Raw genomic sequence first — 26,183 nt, 5'->3', positions numbered from 1 at the left:
ATAATGAACATGTTCTATGTGCCAGACATCATTCTAATGTTTTGTTTCATTTCATAAAGAACCTTAAGACAGGGGCTGGGAATGTGGCCTAGTGGCAAGAGTGCTTGCCTTGTATACATGAAGCCCTGGGTTTGATCCCTCAGCACCACATATATACAAAAAGCCAGAAGTGGCACTGTGGCTCAAGCGGTAGAGTGCTAGCCTTGAGCAAAAAGAAGCCAGGGACAGTGCTCAGGCCCTGAGTTTAGCTCCAGGACTAGCCAAAAAAAAAAAAAAAAAAAAAGAACCTTAAGACAGGATGGGGCTACTTGCAAGTCCTTGTTATGAATGAGAAGTTAAGCCACTTGTCCGAAAATACACAGCTATGAAGTGGTTAAATTGAGATGAATTATAGCATTTCTTTTTGATGTCCAATTATTACTAAAAGAATGCAAACATCTATTAACTCTATTTGGCATGAAAAATGAATCAGGAACAAAGATTTAAAGAGAAAATAGACAGATCCTATAACCTGCATAATTCTGAATTCTGGCTTGGACCACTGGGTATGTTGTAATTCAGTTAAAGGCAGTCATTCTTAGATCCTAAGTGAGATGTTTACAAGAACCTAAGGATCTCAATTCAAGAGCCTAAAAGGTAACATTCTGTGAGATTTCAAAGCTATTACAGGGTTGCGTGTCAATGCCAATAACTTTTCCAAAATTATCTTTTCCTACCTGATGTACATCTTTAGGTAACTCATCACTAACAAGAGTAAATACTATGACTCACACTACCAAACACTGTTGCACACATTTCCCATGAACATATGTTTAACTGTTTTAACTGTCTAAATTCCTTTCAGGCCAGGGCTCAATAAACAATATACACATTTTAAACAAAGGTACAAGTACTTAACATGTGAACATACACACTCATAAACTCACAGCCTGTTGATGTCACATAATGCCTTCAAAACAATAATTGAGAAGAAATGGATTTCCTGTGTAAGTATTGTGCTTGAATTTTGTAACAGCAAAAAAAAAATAGGACAGAAGATACATTTGGGGCAAAATCACAAATAGTAATAAGCAAATGCATAAATTTCTAGCATCGTACATATTTTAGTAATCATTCAAATAAAGGGTTGAATGATAAATGTCAACAAGAAAAATAAAGATTAGGAGAAAATGATATAAAATATCTAACCTTCAGAGTTACAGTGAATACCAAGACTGTAAAAACAATAGTTCCAAAAGTCCAGTTTCCATATACCTGAAAAACATTTAACAATTACATGTACCATGAACACACACAAGCTTGCTAAAAAAAAATTAAAAAATCAAGTTTAATACTGCATGTAATTGCCAAAGATTTTTGTATGAATTATTTAGGAAAATAGGTGGTTAATAACATAAGGTCACAATGCTGGATTTTCCCGTGACTCTAAATTTTCATGGACAGGTATACAATATCTGCGATTGGTAGGATACATTTCCATTATTCCATGCAGTACTGAACAAGGAAGTCATTTAGTTTGATAAAAGCAGGGTAAAAACCCCAAAATAGAACTATTCTACTAATAGAAACGTTCATCAAAATAAGTCATTTGGATGACTCAAGTCACTAAAGAGTATGATATGGGTTTTCATAGATTATAACTAAAACTCTTGCATAAGCAGTAATTTATAGACAAATGAACCACATTTTAAAACTGAGTGTAACACGTTTTGGCTGTAAATACCAGAGCTGTCAGCATGTGCACACCAAAGAAAAACAGATACCATGTATAAATCCAAATGATGGCAATGAATGGCACATATGCTTACCAAATGCTGTCAAGATCTGATTGCATAACATTAAAACAGAAAATGAGATGTAAAAAGTTTTTAAAAAATAAAAACAAAAAATTAGGGTTAATAGAAGCAAAAAAGGATTCAACCAAATCATACATGGGTGTTATGTTTAGTTGCTGATAGCAGTTCTTACACACAATGTAGTTTTAGCAACAACTTAAAATGACAGTGACATGCAGTAAAACCTTACTAATCTGTACTCTAGCAACTCAAAATGGATAGCGAATGAGAAGCTCAGTTACTGCTTCTTATGTAATACTTGAAAAACATTCTGAAATAATCATATAAAAAGGACTTCAGGATGCTATCCAACTACTTTAGTGCCTTAATTTTGTTTCTTTCTCTCCTACATCCCTACCTAGCCTCCCCTATTTTTGAGACCCATATCATTATGTAGCCTTAGTTGACCTGAAAGTTGCTTTGTAGCCTTGAACTTGCAATCCTCATGCTTTAGCTTCCCAGGTGCTTGGGAATCACCACACTCAGCTTAATTTAATTTTAATTATATGCTACTGTAGTTAATTTTAACCTAGGGCCTTGTTTTGACTAGGCGGCCAGTCTGCCAACCCATTACATCTTCTGTTAAGGAATAGGTAGGTAGCTATATATAATTTATGGGTCAAGAAAACAAAAAGTAAATGTTGCAGAATCCGTTATAAAGTGAAAGAATCTGAGAAATTGAAAACTGAATCCCTTTTTAGCAATGGGTGAAGCTGACTTGGAAGGCTACTGGACTTTTTCAAGAGTACCTAAAACTTATCAGGGCACTTTCTTTGCCAAGTATTACATATATCCATTCTAAAGTCTTCATTTCCCCAACAGTGATTTTGTGATTTAGAATTTCACACCACATTGATTTAGAATGATTTCTGTAAGTCGAAATTAGAGAGCTTTTGATATGTAATACCTAATTTCAAAGTACCATTCAAATTGAGCCTATCACTTCTCTAATAAATGATAATTGAGTAGGTTCTGGACAAAGTTACTGTACTCAGTGAACCTTAAGCTTTTAGTTTCTCATTATGAGTTGTAAGAATGACCATAATAGAGGAATACCAAAAATGGCAAAGGAAGATAACATGCAAGGCAGTGAATGATTGCAGATGGCCTTCCTTTTCCTCATCAGTAATTCTCTCCTAGAGTGCAGGTAGGGTAAAATCATCCCAATGTAGCTGCTTAGGAGATACAGGTAGAACCAGTGCAGTCTTTGTGAAGACTACTGCATTACCATTTGGAAGGAAAAAAAGGACAAAAAAGAATTCCTTTTCAGTTAGGTACTGGTGGTTCACATCTAATCCTAGCTACTCAGGAGGCTGAGATTTGAGGATCACAGTTCAAATCTAGCCCAGGCAGGAAAGTCCTTGAAACTCTTATCTCCCATTAGCTATAAAAGAAAAAAAAATGTCAGAAATGGGGGCTGGGAATATGGCCTAATGGCAAGAGTGCTCGCCTCGTATACATGAAGCCCTGGGTTTGATTCCCCAGCACCACATATATAGAAAATGGCTAGAAGTGGCACTGTGGCTCAAGTGGCAGAGTGCTAGCCTTGAGCAAAAAGAAGCCTAGGACAGTGCTCAGGCCCTGAGCCTGAGCTAGGCCTAGCTAGGACTGGCAAAAAAAAAAGTCAGAAATGGAGCTGTGGCTCAAAATGATAGAGTGTTAGCCTTGAGCACAAAAGCTCAGGGAGTTCAAGCCACAGTACCAGCATAAAAAGGGGGAAGAGAAGAACTCTTTCTCTTAACCTCTTGGTTCATTATTCCAAAGAGGTAACAGCTACCTACCTTCAACTCTAACCATGGAATGTCACTGTGAATGAGAAATAACAGGGCCCAGACTTCATTTTAAAATAAGAAAAGCCTTTCTCACACCAAAAGGCACATCTCTAAAGTCTGAAGTCTCAGGAACTCTATTCGCCTTGTAAAAATTACAAATGAGTTACATTTTCATAAGGTTTGAACATAAGTTTTATAATTACCCTTGCATATAAGAAATGATTTCTTACTATAACACAATTTAAAAGTTGTGAGGAAATACTGTATCTTAAAAACGTCTGCAAAATGATAACCAAGCTATATGCAATACAAACTCATTGCCTAGGAAAACAAGATAATTCATGCCTATAATACAAAAAATGTAATGACATATTCTTTTTACCTTTCCATTGTCTTCCAGAGATGTAGTTTGAAAAAGAAGGAATGTCCCAAAGAAAAATACAGTTCCTTCAAAGGCAGCCAGAAATGTCCAATATAAGAAAGGAGCCAATTGTAGCATTGCATTGCCAGAAATTTTCCTACAGATATGGAGAAAAACAAGTTACTAAATATGTCAGCTATTAAAGACACTTAAACACCAAAGATGAGCATGGGTTTGAACGGTTATAACAAAGGGCATTACTCCTGATTGTCTAAATTATTAGCCCAAAAGTTGGTCTTATGTAATCACCTCCTAAGCTATTAGAAGAAACTTCAAACACTTCTATGGCCACTGACAACAATAACATCATTAATAATTATTTCCATTTAATAATTATTCAGCACAAGCCAGGAACTACTTTTGAGCTTTATGTGTACATACAAACAGACATAAACATAATAATTATTTTCATCCACATAAAAGTTACATGAAACAGGAATTATTATTGTTCTCATTTACAAACTATGAGCTTAAGGAAAGCTTCACATAATGGTTCCAATTTTGCACATTAGAATCACCTGGGGAATAAAAATTTAAAAAAAGAATCAATAACTATAAATAAATAAATAAATAAATATACTGCTGGCCAGCTACTGTTCCCATTAACTTGATATGAATCATAACCTGACCATTAGAATATTTGTAGAGCTTCTTAAGCATCCTACTGGAGTCAGAACCAGCACTATAGCTGTAAATTTCACTTATTACAAGAGACAGTCCTGTTTAAGCATCTGTTCTTAAGGATGTTACCAAGTTTTCCAACTGCAAATGTTAAAATACATGTGCTTTGTGTGTATGAACACACATGTGTGTGTGTATGTGTGCATGTATGCTGATACTTGAGCTCAGTCAGAGCCTGTTGCTCTACCACTGGAGCCACAGTTCCATTTCCGGCATTTGTTGGTGAGAGCTAAGAATCTCATGTACTTTCCTGTGTGGGCTGACTTTGTACCATCATCCTTGTATCTGAGTAGCTAGGATTACAGGTATGAGCCACTGATGTTTGGATAATTTTTATTTTAATCAAGCTTTCCTCCTGGAAATTTAACCTTAGGGAGCTCTTCATAATTTTCCATCATCACAAATAAGGTTTGAAGTTGTACAATGTTGCTTTGATAAATGGCAAGAAGATGGATTGAATTCAAGTAAGTTGACAATAGCACAATAGTCTCAGCACCAAGCAGAAATATGAAATAAAGTGACCAATTCTAATGAAGCAGAGCTGAAGAATGAAGATGGGTTTCTAGATTCATTCATTATGGCTTCTATTTCAAATTTCTCTTAACATTTATCAAATGGTATCTAAACAGTATCCAATCAAATAACACGGTTGATAACATCTTTGAAAATGTCACTGGGCTGTATGTATTACTAGCCTGAGGCTAGTTAGTACTGAGTAGTGTGGAGTTTTCTGCAAACATGGCAAATGTACAACTTTTTCCTACTGGAATTCTCAGGTATGCTGAAATCTGAAATTCTAGTGATAATATTTTTCCCAAAGCGTTGCCAGGACAAAGAGGTACCAGGTTTTCAAAAACAAGCTGTCCTTATAGCCAGTAAGTCATGTTTCCAAGGCAACTAGAAATATAGGGAAGTACTACTTGAGAGATCCTTGAGGAAAGCGTCCAGGAACTGCTAGCCAATGTGGCTTTTCACTAATTTGAGCTGAGGTAAAGAGTGCAAGAACAGAAAATAGATCTTGTCTGTACACAACAAACATCTGCAGGGCATATGATGTGGGGATCGTGATATGTAGGATTATAGGTCAAGCTTTCTAGCTTTACTCAGATGGATGAAGAAGTTGTTAGAAACTTAGAAAAGAGCAACCAACACAAAGGATAGTATGAATGTGAATGAAGATCTGGAAAAAGGCTGACCAACAGTGCAAGCCCGAATACTGCCATGCAATGACAGGCAGTAGGTACACCAGAATCCATTCTTTTGTCTCTTAAAGCTGCAGAAGAAACAAATGACACTCACTCTTTCCATGCAACAAATACACGTTTTAAGTTGCTCATAAAATATGAAAATACCCAATTATCTTGCTTCATACCAAGGTTGTTGAAAATGCTGTCTTTAAATCCCAAAGGTACAATCTGTAATATGCTACCTAATGCCAATGCTAAAACTAAGTGGTATACTGCAGGATCACAAACAGATAGACCAGGGTTTCATGCTCAAAGAGGAGTAAGCAGAGTAGTGAAAAAATCTCTAGTTCAGTGAGAAGTGGAGAGCATGGTCTCTGATCAAAGTAGTCAACACTACTTTGGAAAGTAGTCAATACTACTTTTGAAAGCTACTCTCCATTTGACAATAGGTAGGCTATGGCCTTTATTTTCATATCAGATGTGGTAAGTATATACTCTATGCAAAACTGTGCATTAACTCACAATATACACTTGCAGTACAATAAATAAAACTTCATGGAAATCTTTATGATATTTTATACCTAATATCTTTTTTCCAGGTCCTCAACATTCTAAATTTTGCTCAGCATTAAACAGAAGGTATGTGTAGGAGGACATTAGAGTAAGATGAACTATCATCTAAACTTACCATGCATGAGGTACTGTTTTTTACATTCCTTTTTTATATTTAGTGATGTCTAATCCTCATAAAACCTTTGTCATTAGGTGCTATTGTTACCATATCTTAACTGAAGATGTCATGGAAGCACATCCTACTAAGCTATATCAAGTAACATGGTAAGTGAAAAGTGACAAAGAGGCAAGCTCTCAGCTGAGGTGGTTAAGCCCGAGCTCTTGGTGGCACTGGATAGATGGAATTGTGTTCACTGGCTCCCGGCCCCACTTAACCAGAGCTCATACATCACTGGGTTTTGTGGTTGGTCATCAGGAAGACTGAATTTTAATCTTCGTTTTTTTTGGCCAGTCCTGGGCCTTGGACTCAGGGCCTGAGCACTGTCCCTGGCTTCTTCCCGCTCAAGGCTAGCACTCTGCCACTTGAGCCACAGCGCCGCTTCTGGCCGTTTTCTGTATATGTGGTGCTGGGGAATCGAACCTAGGGCCTCGTGTATCCGAGGCAGGCACTCTTGCCACTAGTCTATATCCCCAGCCCTTAATCTTCCTTTTTGACTCTAGTTATACTGTACTCTTCGATAAGTAATTTCTAGGCCCTAGTTATTCATTTTCAAAGAAAATGCAGGATTTGAGTTCTGAAAGATTTCCACTAAGACTTCTACGATTCTCCTCTAGATCAAATTACGCATTTACAACAAATTCAGAATTAGCAAAACACATTAAACAATACAATGAGATGGCAACGAGCAAACTTTAAGATGAGGGTATTTTTTACAACATAATCTGATTTGGTCAACAAGATCACAAGGTTGTTTGGCAGATTCTTATGAAAGATTGAAGAATCATATTAATCAAATGCAATATATGGAGCTATCTGGACCCTGATTCAAATAACCATGATGTACAAAACACTTTAAAGAAATTTGAATGCTGACTGGATATTTGATGATATTAACAATTTAAGTGCAGAGACAGATGAACTACAGAATCAGAGAGAGTATTAATAAACTATACATCTGGCAAGGGGTTGATATATAGAATGCATGAAGAACTTTAAAAATTCAATAGCAAAAACCTCAATAGATATTAATAGACATTGTTGAAAACAAGATACAAATGGCCAACAGGTATATGCATAAGTACTCAACTTCACTATTAGGAAAATGAAAACAAATTTGCAAATGAGAGAGGAGGTAACAAGTTGGATAGGAAATATACTCACTGCCTTACGTATGAAATTGTAACCCCTTTGCACATCACACTGACGATAAAGAAATTAAAAAAAAAAAGAAAACCAAATTCACAATGAGCTACTACTTCATTCCATTAGGAATGGCTATTACCAAGAGACAAAAAAAAAAAAGAAAAAGAAATCCTTACACACCTTTGGTAGAATTATAAATTAGTACTGCCATTATGGAACGCACTATGGAATTTCCTCAGAAAAATAAAAATAGAACTAAAATATGACCCAGCCACCCTAGCAGTGTTTGTGTGCATGTATATACACTATATGCATATACATGCATATATCCGAAGGAAATTAAATCAGTGTGTTGAAGAGGTATCTGCACATTCATGATTACTGCAGCACTATTCACCATTGCTAAAATATGGAATCAACCCAAATGTACATCAACAGATGAGTGGATGAAGAGAATAAAATACATATGTATGCTGTGGAATATTATTCTATTAAAAAAACAATGAAATGTCATCATTTGCCACAGCATGGGTTGAACTGTAGATCATTATGCTAGAGTTAGAAATACAAGTATAGCACACAATCTCAGTTATATGAAATCTAAAAAACCTTCTGTTACAGAAGTTGACAATATAAAGTTGAGAATAGAATGTTCTCCCCAGCTGAGAACATGTTGGAGAGAGGGAGAGAACAAAGGAATGGAGAAAAGTTGGTCAATGAGTACTAAGTTACAGTTAGCTAAGATTAAGAGTCTTGATGTGCTATTACACAGTGGGGTGACTATAGATAACAATTGCATACTATATGTCAGTAGGACAAGAGAAATTATATTGAATGCTTTCAGCATGAAGTTTTCAAGATTATACAATGTATACTATAGGACTATTAAGTCCAATTTTATGTTTTTATGCAATAGAAAAATAAACCATGTTCTCTATACTCTTGCATGTTTTATACTGTTCTTAATAAATACATTTAAAATTATGAGGAATCTTAAAAATCTGTATAATTGTAAGTTACTAAATACACATTTATGATCACTATAGGTTTAAAGGAAATTCCTTCAATTTGTGCATTTTCATCTCATCAAACACCAAGTTTCCAATCCATAGAGGAAAGGATCAATTTCCAACTGACGCAAATGAATATAACAGCCTGATGAGTTGACTGTTTTCTTGAACAAAATTGTTTTATAATGGAGCTAGCAAAGGGGAACAGTGTATTAAAAAAACAGAGTCATATAGCCTCATCAGATCAATCCACTACAGTCAGAATCAATATTCTAAACTATCAAAAAAAACCTTTTTGTGCTGTTTCTTTTCTGGCTAGTTAGAATATTGTCTTTCTTAAGATACCAGAAAACTGTAATGTAGGTTCATGTTGTGTTGGGGTCAGCTGTGCCTTTAAGGGGCCACAGCTGACCTTGGCCTGCCCCTCCCCTTCCTGCCTTTGGCAGGAAGAGAAGGCCCTGCTCCTGGAGCAGCACGTGTGTAATGGAGGGGTACCCCAGGGGCCCATCTTTGGGGGGCTGGGCCTCTGCACCCGAGGGAGATCCCCTGACATCACTTGATGGACAGCCCTCTGTGACCAATCTGCAATAACCTCTCTTGTGCCCGCCCTCGGGGGCATATCTGGGGGGCTCCTCATTTGAATAAACAGAAGCCCTAGAGGTTTTCTCCGCCCTTGTGTCTTCCTTGGGCTGGCGAGTATGGAGGTCTCGCACCCACACGCGCCCTGAGGCTAAAACCCAGGACCCCACTCCCGCGTCCGAAACCCTACCGGCCGGAGGGGGCATGTGAGAGTAGGTATGGATCCCCCACGGAAGAGTTAGGTAAGCCCAGGACCCTTCCCCACGTGTTGGGGAGGGATAGAGCTAAGCCCGGCAAATTTAACAACCCCAACAATGTTGTAGTAATCCGTGCCTCTGAATTAAATGCCTCACATGCATTCAAGTATGGGACCCATACCTAGGAAATATGTCAACATAAAAATTCAGAACAAACCCACATAATCAAGCCAGGTGAGCAGCTCTGTCTTTTCTATCTGTAGATGGACTGAAATTCACAGCTTAGAAAGTCTGATGGGATGTAAACCATATGCTCAACTTACATATATAATCGGGGATCTGAGGTCAGAGTGTCAATGTTGATGTGTTGTTCTAGCAGACTGTAGGCCAGGATAGGCAGAGATGTAAAGCAGATGTTGTACATTGTAAGATAAGCGGCATCATACAGTGGCTGAAATGACACACAAGAGAAAAGAAATGGACAGCAGTAATCTACCAGATGAAATGTTATGTTTGTAAAAATCATTAAAACAAGATGCCTCCTTTTATGCTTTTTGGAATAGCAAAGAAAACTTCATTAATAAAGTCATTCTCCCTGGAATCTGTAAAAAAAGAAATTAACATTGTGTAATGTGTTGCATAATACATAATCCCCTTTAATATAGGATCTTATTCAGAATGTTGACATGCTATAAGCTCTAACAGAGATTAACAAACCCTTCAAAAGATTATTAGTTGTTAAAAATCCAGGTGTTCAGTAGTTATTTCCACAAGACCAAACAAGTGTAAAATTCCTTAGAAAAACTAAGTGTACTGCAGTTTTTTGTTAATATTTTACAGATTTTTCAATTAACTTTTCACAAATCATATCATAAGCTATAATAATGAACTTAATTTGATCAACTTCGGCTGGAGGGCTTTGACAATCTGAGCTCCTCGAACAGAACCTGGCATACAGAAAACCTTCAATAAATATTGGATGAGAGAATGAGTACAGATTTGAAACCAACACATTAATAAAGGGCTGATTCAATCTTACAAAGTACTTAGAGTTCAATGCATCTACAATGTATTAGATACCGTTAGATGCTGTCATACAATCATTAAAAAAACAAACCCATGTGAATTTTTCACACCTTAGGTTAATAAGATGCATTTAAATGTGATACCAATTAACACAATTACCTATTTTCTATCAATGTACTAAAGATCCAATTACTATCATAATGGAAATGGACTAAAAATGTTGTCAAATAGACTCAAATAGAGTTTCTATAGTTAGTAGCTGACTTTAGAACATCTGCTGAATATCTACTAAGTGCCTAGTATTAGAGACAGAGATGATTCCTCCTTGCCTTTCAAGGAGTTTTGAGACATAGAGGCAGACTAAGAGGTATGAGAGGCATAGGGAAGCTCTGGGAGGGTGAATGACAACTCTCGCCTTCAATGGCGAAAAAGCAAGAGATAATACATGCCACATTCTTGATCAAATGGAAAGGGATAGCTTTACAAAGAAAGTGGACGTGCTTCTCACATGCTTTCTATAAACAACTATTTTGATGCAGCAAAAATCTTTCCTTGAATTTAAAACCTTCAAAGAGGGTGCTACATTCCTTTTACTACTCAAGTGAGAACAGTAGTTGGTGGCAAACAACAGTACATTTTCTTTGGAAACTACTCATTTTCACTAATGAGTAAATTAAAACAACAACTCAGATTGAGCAGTGTGCAATTTAGTCTTGAATTTCATTTAAACAAAAGAAGGATCAATCTACTTTTGTTTCATTCTGGTCCTCTAAGGTTACATGAGAGATAATTGTAATTCCTAGATGCGTAATTAAGAGACAAAATGTCCTCAAACAAACAACAGGTTTAGTTGATAATACTGTTTCTTGTTAAAGCTGTTATAAATGTATGCTTTCTCATGGCAGAAAAAAGACAAATAGCATCTTAGCTTTACTAAAGAGAGGCCTTTTAGATAATTTGAATGTTAATTCCATTTGTACATTCTTCACAGTCTATTCTCCAAGTTGGATAGACTACCATAAGGCTCTGTACTTTTCTGAAAAAGACTAGCTACATGTACTCCAAAGATACAAAGAAGTTGCTACTTTCAGCATTAACACAAGACCAAAGGCAAAAACAAAGACTTTTTGTAAGCTAATGATGTAGCACTGGACTTAGCCAAGGCCCTGGGTTTAATCCCCCCTATAGAAAAAAAGATGAAGATTTGTCATCTCAGAGAAACCTCCCTTTACCTAGTAGGAATAGTTTTCTTCTAAAATGTCTGCATAGTCCTTCCTTCTGCATTTCCCGTCTCTGCCCAAATATTGCCACATATGAAAATCTTTCAAAATGATGTTTTCTAAAATAGTAGCTCTGCCCTCCAGTCAGATTCTATCCCTTTATGATTTATATGCTTCAGAACAAACACTAGCTATCTCCCATCATATATGTGATTGCTGTCTGTCTCTCCCTATCACAATACTAGAAGTTGCATGAGGGTAATAGATTTGTTATGACTCTGATCACTGCCAAGTACTCAGGGGAAAAAACCTCACTTTTTACCATGAGGAATCTAGTCAAATTCAGTCTCTAACTCCTGTGGGATTATATAAGTATTAGAGACAAGTTGCGGTTGTCATATCTGTTGTAGGGCTAGAACTCAGAGTCTAGGTGCTGTCCTTGAGCCTCTTTGTGCTAAAGGCTAGTGCTCTACCACTTGAGCCACGGTGTCACTTCCAGGTTTTTAATGGTTAAGTGGAGATAAGAGTCTCACAGGGACTTTTCTGCCCGGGCTAGCTTCGAACTGCGATCCTCAGATCTCAGCCTCCTGAGTAGCTATGATTATAGGTGTGAGCCAATGGTGCCCAGCTTACATAAGACAATGTGGTAATCCAGGTTGACAAAATCATTGAACTCTTCACAGATTAACAAATTTCTGAGTCGGTCAGCATAACTTTTGTTTTGTGATTTGGCTAAACTTCCACTAGAAACAATGTACTATATTCATCTCACCTTTTAAGTGTCCAGTTAATTATAGAATAATCTTATGTAATAGATGTCCAGAATAATAGGTGCCCCCAAACATGGACAGTTGATTTAAGTAACCTTCGAGGAATTACAGCTATTTGACCAACTTTAAAACTAGTGTTTTTCTATAAAACCAACCTGTGAATTTGAAAAGCTGTGCGATTTTATTTGATGAAATATTTTTTCTTTGCCAGTCCTGGGCTTGAACTCAGGGCCTGAGCACTGTCCCTGGCTTCTTTTTGCTCAAGGCTAGCACTCTGCCACTTGACCCATAGTGCCACTTCTGGCCATTTTCTATATATGTGGTGCTGGGGAATCGAACCCAGGGCTTCATGTATACGAGGGAAGCACTCTTGCCACTAGGCCATATTCCCAGCCCTGATGAAATATTTTAATACTTTGGAACTATTGGAACACATTTTGTACATGAATAGCATTATGCTAATATTTTACTATTGTTTTTAATCTCAACTTTAAACAGGATGTACCAAAAAACCTCTGAAAAAGAACATGCTTAGTAGCAAACCAAAGAAATAAATATAAATATAAAAATATTTGCTTCTGCCAAAATCCAGGCCAAGAACAACTACTAAAGGAAAAGAAGAAATCTTTTTACTTTGACGATACTTCTCTAATGTATTAGCAACAAATGTAAACTACATTATAAAAAAACACAGCTCAAGACACAAACCTGTTGTGAAAATCCACAGAAGAATTGGTACAAAAACTGTGGCAAAATGAAACAAAGGTTCTGAAAAAAAATTAAGACAAGTGTTAAGATAAGTATTTTCTTCTGATCAAGTTTCTAAACTAAAACAGGAAACAGTACTCCTAAATCCTAGTCATTCCTAAATCATTCTAATGTCAAAAAAATCTCTATTTCAGAGATGTAAGTAAACTAAAAATCAAATAATTCATATTAAGACAAAGTTTAGTTTTACCAAGGCAGAACTAGATTTCAGTTACTTTATGAGAAACTCTTGCTCATGCAATATGAACACTTGATGACCAATATACCTTAAATTCCAACTGGAATTTCAAAATAATCATAGATTTACATTATGCTATAGATGTCTCAAAAAGTCCACTAATATAAATAATCAGGAAATTATAAATTAACTTGCTACCAAGAATTATCAACTAATTCTTTATTGCTACTTGAAAAATAACATTAAGTATCTATTAAATGCAAAGATGGCACTGTTGGTGATGCTAAAAAGAACAAGCTTTCTCTTAAAGGATTTAACATTTAATTGGAGGAATACTAAAAACAGGTGACAAGTGCACAGTAGGAATTCATTAGGCAGTTAAATGTAACCAAGTATGACCCGAATACCAAAATTAAATGTTTTCAGGCAAAATTACCAGAACTAGAATTTTCAAATGAGTGCCATCCTCCAAAGTAAACTTATTTAAATCCTCCTGTCATTTGTCCATATGTCTGATTTCTCCTCAGGAAGTGCTTTCAAGTGTTTATTTCTGAGCCCATTAGGATACCAGTGTCCTTCCTTTTGTCACATATTCTCTTTGTTAATTCACCAACCTTAGCTCTAAGAGACTTGAGGCCGATTCTGAAAATAAAATGTATTCTCAAAGGATGATCACTTGTCATGCTGAAGGTATTTAGATGAACGTACTATAAGTCTAGAGGATAGTCCGAAAGAAATGTGGTCTACATTTTTCAAATTATCCTTGAAACAGGAGAATAAATGTCAGAACCCAAGAAGTCAACAACATTCGTGCCTATGCATCAGTTTTGATGCAATGCAGAATATTGTTGGCAGCATTTCTAGAGTTGTAGTCTATGAAAAAAGTATTTTGAGGTTGGAGGAGGCAGAGCTCAGAGGGGTTTGTAGGGTACTTCATGAGACTGGGAAGACTGCCTTCCCCACTAAAATGTAAGTTAAAAGAAAAACAACACAGGAATATTGCCTATCTTTTTCCATGGTGGGTCTGCGGTGCCTAAAACAGTGTTTCATACATAGCAACACATTCAAAATGTATTTTCTGACTGACTGAATAAAGAAATTACAATTTGAACCAGGTCTTTGGGATAACTAGAATATGCTGATAGCAGTAACATATATGATGAATTAGGGTGAGACTGGGAGGAGTTCCTTAAAAGATTAATGTGTAGACAATGATGAGTAAAGTTTCTAAGGGGCAAGTTGAAAATTGGTATTTTCTAAACTTTAGCGTAGTTGGAGAAACAGAAGGCAGGAAGACCTGTCACTGAAATATTCAAGCAGTGGAGAAATAACAATCTGAAGATGCAGTGGTAGGAAAAGAGGAAAAGTAGAGCCTAATGGCACATGCCTACAATTCTGGCACCCGCCTATAATTCCAGTTCTTTGGGAGGCTAAGGCTAGAGGATGATGAAGTTGAGGCTAGCCTAGGTTACATACATAGTGAGACCATGTCTCAAAAAAAAAAAAAAACAAACAAACAAAGAACAAAGACTTCTTAGCTCAGCCAAAGGAATTTAAAGACACTAGGAATTTTTTTTCAGACAAGATAGCAGTAAAAAGGGAATAGCGCTGGTGGCTCATGCCTCTAATCTTAGCTACTCCGGGGGCTGAGATCTGAGGATCATGATTCAAAGTCAGCCCAAGGAAGGAAAGTCTTTGGGACTCTCATCTCCAGTTAACCACCAGAAACCAGAAATGGAGCTGTGTGGCTCAAAGTAGTAGATCACTAGCCTTGAGTGAAAGAACTCAGGGACAGTGCCCAGGCCCTGAGTTCAAGCCCCACAACCAACAACAGGAAAGGAATAGTGCTAAGACAATAATCAATCTGATGGTGACATTGAAATATTAATGAACACAGAGGGCATCATCTACACAAGTAACTCCCAACCCTGTACACTGTGAACAGCAGTACGTCCATTTCTGATCAGTATTTGCCAAGTTAATATTTGTTTTGTTCTTTAACAGATCACTCCTTCCATCTGGTGGCAGTTGCTTGAATTGCAGGCCAAAATCCTACAGCTTTGTGGAAGAGGGTCAGATAACTAAGTAGGGCTGCCTGACAAATCTTCATGAGGCCTCCTACTATCTTGAAGGCAAGAGAAAATAGCCAGTCACCCCAAACCCAATGGGCCCCTAGATATTAAGTAGAAAGAAATTTAGGCTTAAATAAGTCTATTATGGGAATATAGCTGACATCACCTAGCAGAGAAGCTAAGGCAAGCATATCATCTCTCTGAGCATACTTTTTTATACTGGCTTCATAGAGGATTGTGAGGATTAGATTTAAAAAAATTCAGTGCTTCTGCCAAGCAACGAAGTCCCTTAACACATACAAGGTTAATTATGATAGTCCTCATCATCATATTCTTCATTCATTATATTATTATCCTTCCACTGGTTAACTATGTTGTGTGTTTTCTAAGGGTAACAGTTGATAAAGCTCAGTCAAGTGTATGTAAGAATAATTTTGTTATATTTACAACATTTTAAAAGCTTGAAATTATTTCAAAATAAAAAGCTAACAGTTTTAACAACCCTATTGTGCATAACACAGGAGATAACACTGTGACCCATATTCCCTTATGATTTGTCCACCTTATACTAATTGTTTTACCTTCAAGTATGCCAAGCTGACAATACATTAAATAAGTGGCTTAAACTAAATTTATGGATTCCTGTAATGCAGAACAAGGAATTTCAGATTATATAATTTTCCTCCATCTGGCTTATCTGTGGAATTTCACAGATTCTGCTACTAAAAGGAATAATTTGAGAGTTGGAACTCAGTGTAAGAGCATTTACCTAGCAAAACCTAGCACTAGTTTGACCCCCTAGCTGGGTTCAAACCCCCCTTCACTGGGGGGAAAAAGGTAGAACCAACTATTGATACAAGATACAACATGAAGCTCAAATATATTATGCTAAGTGCAACAAGCCAGACATAATTGCATTTATATAAAGTCCTAGCACAGGTAAAACTAATGTGCATATTACATCTATATTTATATCACGTATGTGTGGTACAATATAAATCACATCAGATTTTTTCAAGGTGGTGGTTATATGGATACATATACTTGACAAAACTTCTAGAACTGCATCCTTGTCTGTGTGCTGGTCCTTAGGCTTGAACTCAGGGTCTGGGTACTGTCTGAGTTTTTTTTTATTCAAGTGCTCTACACCTCTACTACTTTTGGATTTTATGGTGGTAAATTGGAGATAAGATTCTCACAGACTTTCCTGCCTAGGCTAGGTTTGAACTGCAATCTTTAGATCTCAGCCTCCTGAGTAGCTAGGATTATAAATGTAAGCCTCTAGGGAGGAGGTAACAAGTTGAACAAGAAATGTACTCACTGCCTTACATATGAATGTGTAACCCCTCTGTGTACCACACTTTGACAATAAAAAAAGTTTAATTAAAAATGAATTTTCAAAAAAAAAATAAATAAATGTAAGCCTCTGATACCTGGCTAGATCTCTATACTTTGAATGGATAAACTGACTTAATTTCATATAAATAAATGTCTTGCTACTTATTCATTAAAAGGACTATCACTGCTTTGCTAATGGCAAATTCCAAGACATCAAAGAAACTATGATCAAGCTGAGCCTGTGCTGGATTAAACAGTCAGAAGTAAAATTTCAAATATTTTATCACATACCTTATAGAAGAAATATTGTACAAGATGTGCTATTCTCACATAGTACAGATGTCCATGAGCCAATAGTAGTTTCTTTAAATGTTTAAATTTTGGAACGGAGTAATCGCTGTTCCGGGCTGCTTGGCGACCTTCTTTACCTTTAATACCTAAAAAGATAATATCTCTATAGAGTAAGTATTTTATATGTTAAGTAACCTTCTGATTTGTTCTTACATTTTTACACTGCTTAAATGTTATGTTAAGAAGAGGATGGAAGAGAAGGGAAAGCGAGGGGAGGGGAGTGGAGATGGGAAGGGAAGGAAAAATAAACTATAATATCTGAGTACTGCTGAAGCCACTGGAAACGTTAACAGCTTTTTCGGACTAATATGTAAATGGTTTTCTAGTGGAGGTCAGGGAAGACCTGGTCCATGTTTGCAAAAGGTAGCCCAGTGGATAGATGCCACATTATCAGATCAATCTGATAACTAGTGAGCTTCCAATAAAATTCAAAATGAAATGTGAGGGCAAGTGAGGGATCAGAAGAGTACTTTGCTCTGTTTAAAGTCAAATGTTCTGACATTATCTCTGTATGCGGTTATAACACTGTGTTTCCTTTATTTTTATGTATGTAGAAATCATTTGCTCAATGGAAATACTGGAATGTAAAACAGCCGGACTTGCCATATTTCATTTCAATATTTATGGATCGCAGAAAAGAGAAAATACATCCCTCTTAGTCTGCTTTACAAATTAGGAAGTTCAAAATTGGGAGGATTATCTATTTAGGATGTGACCATTTATATGTTGGGTATAGTATTAGTCTAGATGAGTAGAACTCCATTCAGCATCAGCATCCCTTAACCCCCAAATCTGTAGACTCTCATTTCCTAGTCTACAAAGCATGTGGGACTAGCTTAGCCTATCTCAATGTGATGTGTGACATAACAGTACCTATTCAGAGACTGCTCTTTGCTTTCTCTCTTCTGCAACCCTAAAACTCCCCAAGTGGAAGGTAATTCATAGCCCTCTTGTTGCTTTTAATTTGAATGTCAGGTCTTTGCAATAAAATTGACAAATTTATCAGACAAGGTTAAAAGTCTATCAGAGTAATTTATCTGATAAGGTTAACACCAATCACCTTATTCAGACTGTAGAAATCTCTGGAATATTCATCATCACTTAATATCCAGCACAGAGTATAATGCCCTTCAGTAACAGAGGCTCAACAAATAGTCATTATGTAAATAAATAAGTTACCTAGAATATTAATATGTGTTAAGTGGGAAACACTAAATATTCTTAATAGGTTTCTTTATTACTTTTTCAAGTCTTTACTATCTGAAAAATTAAAGGAGATATACTTTGTGTGCTCAATTCTAAGCTATGCTTATTAAATGGAAATTTGCATTTCTCAAAAAAGTTGTTATGTCCACTGCCTACTTCAGCTTTTATTAACCAAGAAGGATTTTCTTTAACAGGGATACTGAGATCAAATGAAAGTTAAGTTGTTGACTAGCTATTTGTAACAACAAAAATAATTAACTAGAATAATTATTTTAATCATTACAAAGCAAAACCATATGAAGGAAACCAACTCTTGAAAATTATTATTAATTTATTGTTTAGCAAGGACTTCAGGGTAACATGAAAAAGTAGGGAGAGATGAAAAAAAAGAGATAAACATTTCCTCCCAGGAAATGGGAGTTAAAAGACTACTTCTGAAAGTTATTTTTAAAAGACTCAGTAAGTGCTTAATTGTGCATGACACTAAACTAGGTGCTAAATTAAAGCAACTCAGAGACATATGTTTTGTGGTCTAGGAGCTCAATGGGAAGATAGTGAAGTTCTTTCATTGAATGAGGATTGATTTTGTGAGCTCAAAAAGCTTTATGCCACTTTAACAAATGAGCAGTGCTAAATATGTCTACTTCCAAATGAGAAGGGGAATTTGGTTATCTAAATTGCAGTATAATCCCCAAGATAGTAAAATTTGATACATTTAACCAAACCACTGTCAAGAGAAATGCTGGGTTATTGCTCTGCTGCCTAATACCAGTCTGATTTGAGAAGAAAAAAAAAGGTGCAGGTGGCAGAAAAGCTTTTTGGTACAAGCCAACATATAAATTCAATACTATAGCACAAATCACCCGTAAATACTCCCATGTGGGAACCAAACCAATTATAATTTCTTAATCTCCAACAGGTAAGGATCTTAACTTATATAGTGTAGACCATTTGGCAAAGGTTGGGAAACAAATAAAATTTCATACACACTGTCAAAATGAGTTAGACAATCAGTTGTGTTGGGTTTGAGAAATTTACTTTGTTTGGGTTACTTAAAAAATACTCATCGCTTTGTCACATTTCCACCAGGATAGTATACTTTGGGATAGTCAGGATAAGGCCCTTCATTAGATAACAATTATCATTTCCAAATTCAAATTCAAGACAAACAATCAAAACAATTTCTCTAGAATATAAAAGATTCTACCTGAACGCAATACTAGTAACTTACAGTTGCCATCTCATTAGCTGTTTCTTACCTATTCCCACATGGGATTCCAAGATCATGCTAACATCATTGGCACCATCTCCTATGGACAGTGTTATTGGACTTCCTTTTAAATTCTTCACCATTCTGACAATCTAAACATTAAATACACAAAGAAGAATAGAAAAAGTCAAAATAGAATGTGACATTAGACTATAATTCGGATCTTACACTTCATTCACACTTGTAAGTTTAAGTTCTGCACACAGGTCATTTGTGCATGTGTACCATAAATTCTCAGAAAATGAAGTACATAGCCATTCAGAAACTAATACCATTACCTACTTGTGTCTGGTTCTGTACATGCATGAGCTCTCAAAAACATTTTTTGCCATCCTTATTAGATATCAGAATGTTTCTTTCCTTTGGCATCACTTCAAGGACTCTATCAGATCATACGGTGGATATATGATAGTAAAGGCCAGAAAGGTTTGTGTTAAGATGTACAAGATCATAGAATATAGTGGAAAATAAAGAGTACAATATTTTGGTTGCCTCTTTTTCCTCCTTGGTGACATTTTTGCCTCCCCTGGAAGTGACCTACTCTTATTCTAAGAACTAGTACTAAATCCTTGCACCTACCTGGAAGCCAAGTATTTACTAAATATCCCACTACTAAATATGGTGTCTCCTATAAGTAGTAACTTTTTTTTTTTTTTTGGCCAGTCCTGGGCCTTGGACTCAGGGCCTGAGCACTGTCCCTGAGCCACAGCGCCACTTCTGGCCATTTTCTGTATATGTGGTGCTGGGGAATTGAACCCAGGGCCTCATGTATATGAGGCAGGCACTCTTGCCACTAGGCCATATCCCCAGCCCCAAGTAGTAACATTTTTAAAGGGACATATTATAGGATATTATATTTACAGAAAGATGCCAAATATATGTGTACAAAGCCTGTCACGGTATCATGTCTCTTTTAGATGTGAAAGTAATACTGTATAGCTCAGTGCAGTATTCTTGGCAGATACTGAGTAAAACGTTATTTCTCATGTTAAAACATTTTTGGTTTGGGGTTCTCTAGAACTTTCTGGCAGAGTTACTTGTAGGAAGTATATTGAGTGTATTTAAATAAATCACTACTTGATATGCCAACTCCAAAAACCCCTTGGGAATTTATTAGTCTTAATAAAGCAGCCCTCCATTCTAAGGCAGCCTGAAAGCAGTGAAAATGTATGAAAAAAAGAGAACGTATGATGGGAGGGAGTTGTATTTTAACAAGCTGAATTTGAGAGCGTGAAGGGCAAAGACTGAAGAGAAATGGTGAGAGCAATACATCAATGAAGAGAATAAATCAAATAATCTGCAAAAAAACCGTAAGAGTTCGGACTAGGCTAGAGTCAAAGGTTTTCAAAATGTTGCATGACAAAAGGGAGCTACAATCAAGAGGACATGATGATTATATATGGCGTAAGAGAAGGATCAATAGCAGTTGTGAGATTTAGGGAGTAAAGGTAACATGGCCTCAGGTAATAGAATAAGAGATAAGGGGAAAACCCAAACTGCTATAAAGAAGAGAATTGTAAGATCTATCTTACACACTGGAAATTGATGTGACTACAGAAAATCCCTAAGAAGCTTGTCTAACTGATTGCTACAAATCGGCAACTTAACATAAAGAAAATGTCAGGGACAGAGATAATCAATGAAGACAAAGAAGTAGATGTGATAATCTAGAGATAGTTCATACAGTAAAAGACAGAGGAAAAACTTCATTTTACAGAAAAGAGATAGAGGAGAGGATGCAAGGAGAAAAATATAAAGATATTAGAGGTTGCCAAAGGCAGGGGGCAGGGGAGCCAGAACTGTGTACCATTACAGAATAAAAGATTGAGAGAATGTAATTGATAGTGCCCACTGAGGTGGAGAAATAAGGAAAACAATGAAGAGGATGCAAGGGATAGGGCCAAGTTTGCTTGTAAGGAAGCCAGTGTAGTAATAAAATCAGAAAGAACAGGACACATGGGGTTAATGTCATGGAACAGTGGATGGAGGCAGTTGATACCAAGAACTCATTTAAGAAAGGTGGAACTTGAGGAACTGGACAGCAAATTCGAGGGGACAAGGTACAACGTACAGCACAGGTTTCAATCACTTGGGAAGACTCCTGAGTTTGATTACAAAGAGGAAAAAGACAGGAAAGACAACTTCAGATTCATCCAGAAGGACCCAGAATGAGACATTGCCTATTATTCAGTTACCTGGGCTTTCTGTAATGGTGCCATTCGGCAGCACAGCACAGCAGTGCACTTCATACAGATCTGGAGGAAAATGCTTTTGTAGTTGTTTGAACTGGAGTCTTGACTAGAATTTAGTATAAGTGACAGTGTGGCGCCATCGATGATTAATCCATATTCCTGATGTTCTGTCCATGCTCTGAAAAAGATTGCTTTAATGTTGTGTTTCAATCTATTAAACATTTTGATCTAGGATTCTGATTTTTGAAATGGCACAGGGGAGGGTCCCCTTTGTTCATTCCAAATAAGCAAATGATCCTAATAATGACACAACTTTCAGTTATATCTTGGAGATTTAAGCTGCCCATATAGCTTACTGTAAATTCTGAAAAGTACAAAAATAAAAGTGTCTGTGCAGTCTATTTGCATATAAAAATAGACCTCAATTTTGAGACTTGCATTTCAATCAATCCATAAAACTGATTAAAAATGATATTAACTGATACGAAGACAAATCATAAATTAATCTGAAACTCCTTAAGAACATTCTAATGGACAAAAGACAAAATGGCTTTAGGGTAAACAAATCATGGGAGACCTTTCTTTAATATCTTTGATGAAATCTATCCATAGAACATAGCTACTCAAATACGACAATGCTTCAAAAAGACATAGTGGGGGCTGGGAATATAGCCTAGTGGCAAGAGTGCTTGCCTCATATACATGAAGCCCTGGGTTCCATTCCTCAGCACCACATATATACAAAAAGGCCAGAAGTGGGACTGTGGCTCAAGTGGCAGGGTGCTAGCCTTGAGCAAAAAGAAACCAGGGACAGTGCTCAGGCTCTGAGTTCAAGCCCCAGGACTGGCAAAAAAAAAAAAAAAAGATATAGTGGGGTCAGGAGCTGGTGGCTCACCCCTGTGATTCTATCTATACAGGAGACTAAGGATCTGAGGATCTGAGGTTTGAAGCCAGCCCAGGTAGGAAAGTCTGTGAGACTCTTATGTTCAGTTAATCACCAAAAAGCTCTTGCTTTACTGTTAGAGAACCAGCCTTGAGCAAAGAAGCTTAAGGGACAGAGCTCAGGCCCTGATTTCAAGCCATTGTATGTACAAACACACACAAATTAATGTGACATGAGCACCTGGGGATGCTATTAAAAATCTGCATTTCAGGGCTGGGGATATAGCCTAGTGGCAAGAGTGCCTGCCTCGGATACACGAGGCCCTAGGTTCGATTCCCCAGCACCACATATACAGAAAACGGCCAAAAGCGGCGCTGTGGCTCAAGTGGCAGAGTGCTAGCCTTGAGCGGGAAGAAGCCAGGGACAGTGCTCAGGCCCTGAGTCCAAGGCCCAGGACTGGCCAAAAAAAAAAAAAAAAATCTGCATTTCAAACTATCTGTCCAGTGAGAATAAAAATGCTATATTATGAACCAAGGCCTAATATATTCCATTATTTCTTTATGGAATATGTCTTACAACTTATACAATACTGATATTTACAAAATTCCTATTTGCTTCATAATTTTTAAGTACATTTTAATCACTAAAGTGACAAACTATTCTTTCTTTGCTTACTTAGTCACAGACTTAATTTACTGAGCAGAAAACAGCAGCGTGATAACAAAGCAATATTTGTAAATAATAATTATAAGGTCATATTATACTTCCTAGTATAATAATGTTGCTTAGTGATAGAGTACTTGTCTACCAGTTGTAAGGCCCTAGGTTTAATCCCTACCACTGTAAAGAAAACAAGAACATTATTTTGGGGATTTTTTTGGGGTAGTATTGGTGTTTGAACTCAAGAGTCTCAGGATTGTGAGGTAGGCACTCTACCATTTGATCCACAATCCCAGCTCGATTTAAAAAAAGAGTTACTGATTAATCTTTCCTTGGAGAACAGAAAAATTTCCTGGATTTGTAGGCACATACATGAAAAAACACACATAACTAAACTATATAATAAATGGTTAATGCTCAGTTACCAGGACAATAAATCCACACAGTATTGTGTCCTTTGTGAGGTGCAGTATTTAAAATGAGACTTGAAGTCAGGGACAAAAGAAGTGAAGGGAGAAAATGCTTGCTGGAGTGTACTGGGAAAACTAGTTATATGAGAGTCACCTGAGGGTTTAGGTAATGGAGCACTACCAAAGGTTTCTGAATAGGGGTGTGATATGGACAGTGACTTTAAAAATCACTCATCTAGCAGAGGGGCTTAAGGACTCGAGGTATGAGAGGCTAGGTATTTGAAATGGTATGCTAATGGTAAGAATGTGAATATGGCTAAAGCTAGATAACTGATATGAACTGGAAGGGGAAAAGGACTAGAAGCTGCAAAGGTGGTCTCCTGCATGCGAACCCTGTGTAACGTGGGTAAAGGCTGTGCCTAATTCCAGACACATAATCAGGAAGAGATGATCTGAGATGGTAATGGCTTGAACTATTTCTTGAACTATGCCTTGAAAACTGTAGTTTTCTTTTTAAGAGAGGGGGAAAATGAAAGTATCAATCTCAAATGGGCTATTAGCTAAGTTCTCGGGGCAGGTTTGAAATTAAAGAATAAAACACCTGCAAATAGAATGATAAATTATATAAAATAAATTCAGCATACGCATCTATTATTTACACTGGTACAAAAGTGTAAGTATAAGAAATTGATGTATTTTCTTACTTTTTAAGGCTTCTAGTGCTTTTAGGAAATTCGTGTAACAACTTTTTACGGTATTCTATCAATAATTCGTGTAATCGGTCTTCTTTCCTTTCACTTTCTTCAATGGTTTTTGAGGTCAATTCCAAAAGTTCAGTGCTGGTTTGAAAAAGGCGACACGCATAGCACGTGGATTTGGCTGTCTCCATCTTGTCCCCAGTTAGCACCCAGACTTTCAGGCCGGCTGCATGCAGAGCTTCAATAGTCTCTGCAGCTTGATCTTGTAACCTGCGAACACAGACATATTGTTAACCTTCAGAAGTCCTTTTAGAAATTCTGCAAGAAGACTTATTAGAGAAAATATTTTTGTAATTCACAACAATTATAGAGTCCTTATCATAGTGGGTTCTCTTACAAATCTTTTACTCTTCTTGACAGTTGTCTCTGGCAAAAGTTTTGTTTTTAATCAATAATAGGGCTTGAACTCAGGGCCTGGGAACTCAGGGCCTGGGCACTGTCCCTTAAGTTTTCTGCTCAGGGACAGGGCTCAGTCTGAGTTCAAGTCCCAAGACTGGCAAAACAAAAAATAACAAGAACAAAAAGAATTTCCAGCAAGGAAGTTCAGAAAAGCTTATCTGTACCTAATGGTAGAACAAAGCTAAAGCAGAGATCAAAATGTGAATAAATTACTGATCTATAGGCAGCTATCACCATGACTGATCATTAAAATAATAATTGTTTTCTCGTTACTTACTTGTCTTCTACTGCAGTAGCTCCAATTAAATTCATGTTTGTCTCAATATCATCAAAAACCTTTTCCATTTTTTCTTCTCTGTCTTGTAAGGACATTTTGGCTTCTATTAGCTGTCTGTTAATTCTCTCATAATCGTCTGGAGTAAATTCTTTGAAGGCTACACAGAGTGTCCGATACCCATCCTAAACGCAAAGCAGAAAGAATGACTAGTTATCCCAAACTCTATAGCTTTTAAAGATAGTATTACTTACGCGTACAAAACAGAATTTCTGAGGTTTTTTTTGAAAAAAGAATGTACTGCAACTGCAACATTGTATTTAATTAACATGCAGAGTAAGAAAACAGTAATTTTAAAGATTTCTCTCTTTTTGTGGTGCCAGTATTGGGACTTGAACTCATGGCGGGGCCACTGTTCCCTAGCTTTTTTACTCAAGGCTGGCACTCTACCATTTAAGCCGCAGCTCCAGTTTTGCCTTGTTGCTGGATAACTGGAGATGATTCTCACAGACTTTCCTGCCTGGACTGGCTTTGAACCTCAATACTCTGATCTCAGCCTTCTGAGTAGCTAGGATTACAACAGCTATGTGCCACTGACATCTAGCTTAAGAAAGATCCTTTTAGTTTTGCCCGTCCTGCACTTGAACTCAAGGCCTAGACGCTGCTCTTGAGCTTTTTTGCACAAAGCTAGTGCTCTATCACTTTGAGTCATAGCACCAATTCTAGCAGACTTTCCTGCCCACGGTTGGCTTCAAATCCCAATCCTCAAATCTCAGTCCCCTAAGTAGCTAGGATTACAGGCATGAGCCATTGGTGCCCACCCTTAAACAAAGATTTCTGAGAAGTTTCA

At 36.9% G+C, this 26,183-nt stretch overlaps 1 protein-coding gene across 8 annotated transcripts in view; it reads right to left on the bottom strand.

Annotated features, from left to right (window-relative positions):
• The window catches only part of Atp11c (ATPase phospholipid transporting 11C), a 140,718-nt gene that overhangs the window by 16,085 nt on the left and 98,450 nt on the right, over nucleotides 1–26,183 (bottom strand). For all 8 annotated transcript variants that reach the window (XM_048335589.1, XM_048335587.1, XM_048335588.1 and 5 more), the window contains 9 exons: nucleotides 25,337–25,518; nucleotides 24,607–24,870; nucleotides 21,953–22,127; nucleotides 19,747–19,849; nucleotides 17,222–17,367; nucleotides 13,283–13,342; nucleotides 9,882–10,009; nucleotides 3,990–4,125; nucleotides 1,189–1,254 (listed from right to left, as the gene is read on the bottom strand). In XM_048335589.1, coding sequence (XP_048191546.1) covers nucleotides 1,189–1,254; nucleotides 3,990–4,125; nucleotides 9,882–10,009; nucleotides 13,283–13,342; nucleotides 17,222–17,367; nucleotides 19,747–19,849; nucleotides 21,953–22,127; nucleotides 24,607–24,870; nucleotides 25,337–25,518 — 1,260 coding nt within the window. The remainder of the gene's footprint in view (nucleotides 1–1,188; nucleotides 1,255–3,989; nucleotides 4,126–9,881; nucleotides 10,010–13,282; nucleotides 13,343–17,221; nucleotides 17,368–19,746; nucleotides 19,850–21,952; nucleotides 22,128–24,606; nucleotides 24,871–25,336; nucleotides 25,519–26,183) is intronic.

The sequence above is a fragment of the Perognathus longimembris genome, chromosome 28 (assembly GCF_023159225.1).
Source record: "Perognathus longimembris pacificus isolate PPM17 chromosome 28, ASM2315922v1, whole genome shotgun sequence".
NCBI classification, from domain to species: Eukaryota; Metazoa; Chordata; class Mammalia; order Rodentia; family Heteromyidae; genus Perognathus; species Perognathus longimembris.
Note: the sequence above shows the minus strand (reverse complement) of the source record. Positions and strands in the feature narration are given on the sequence as shown.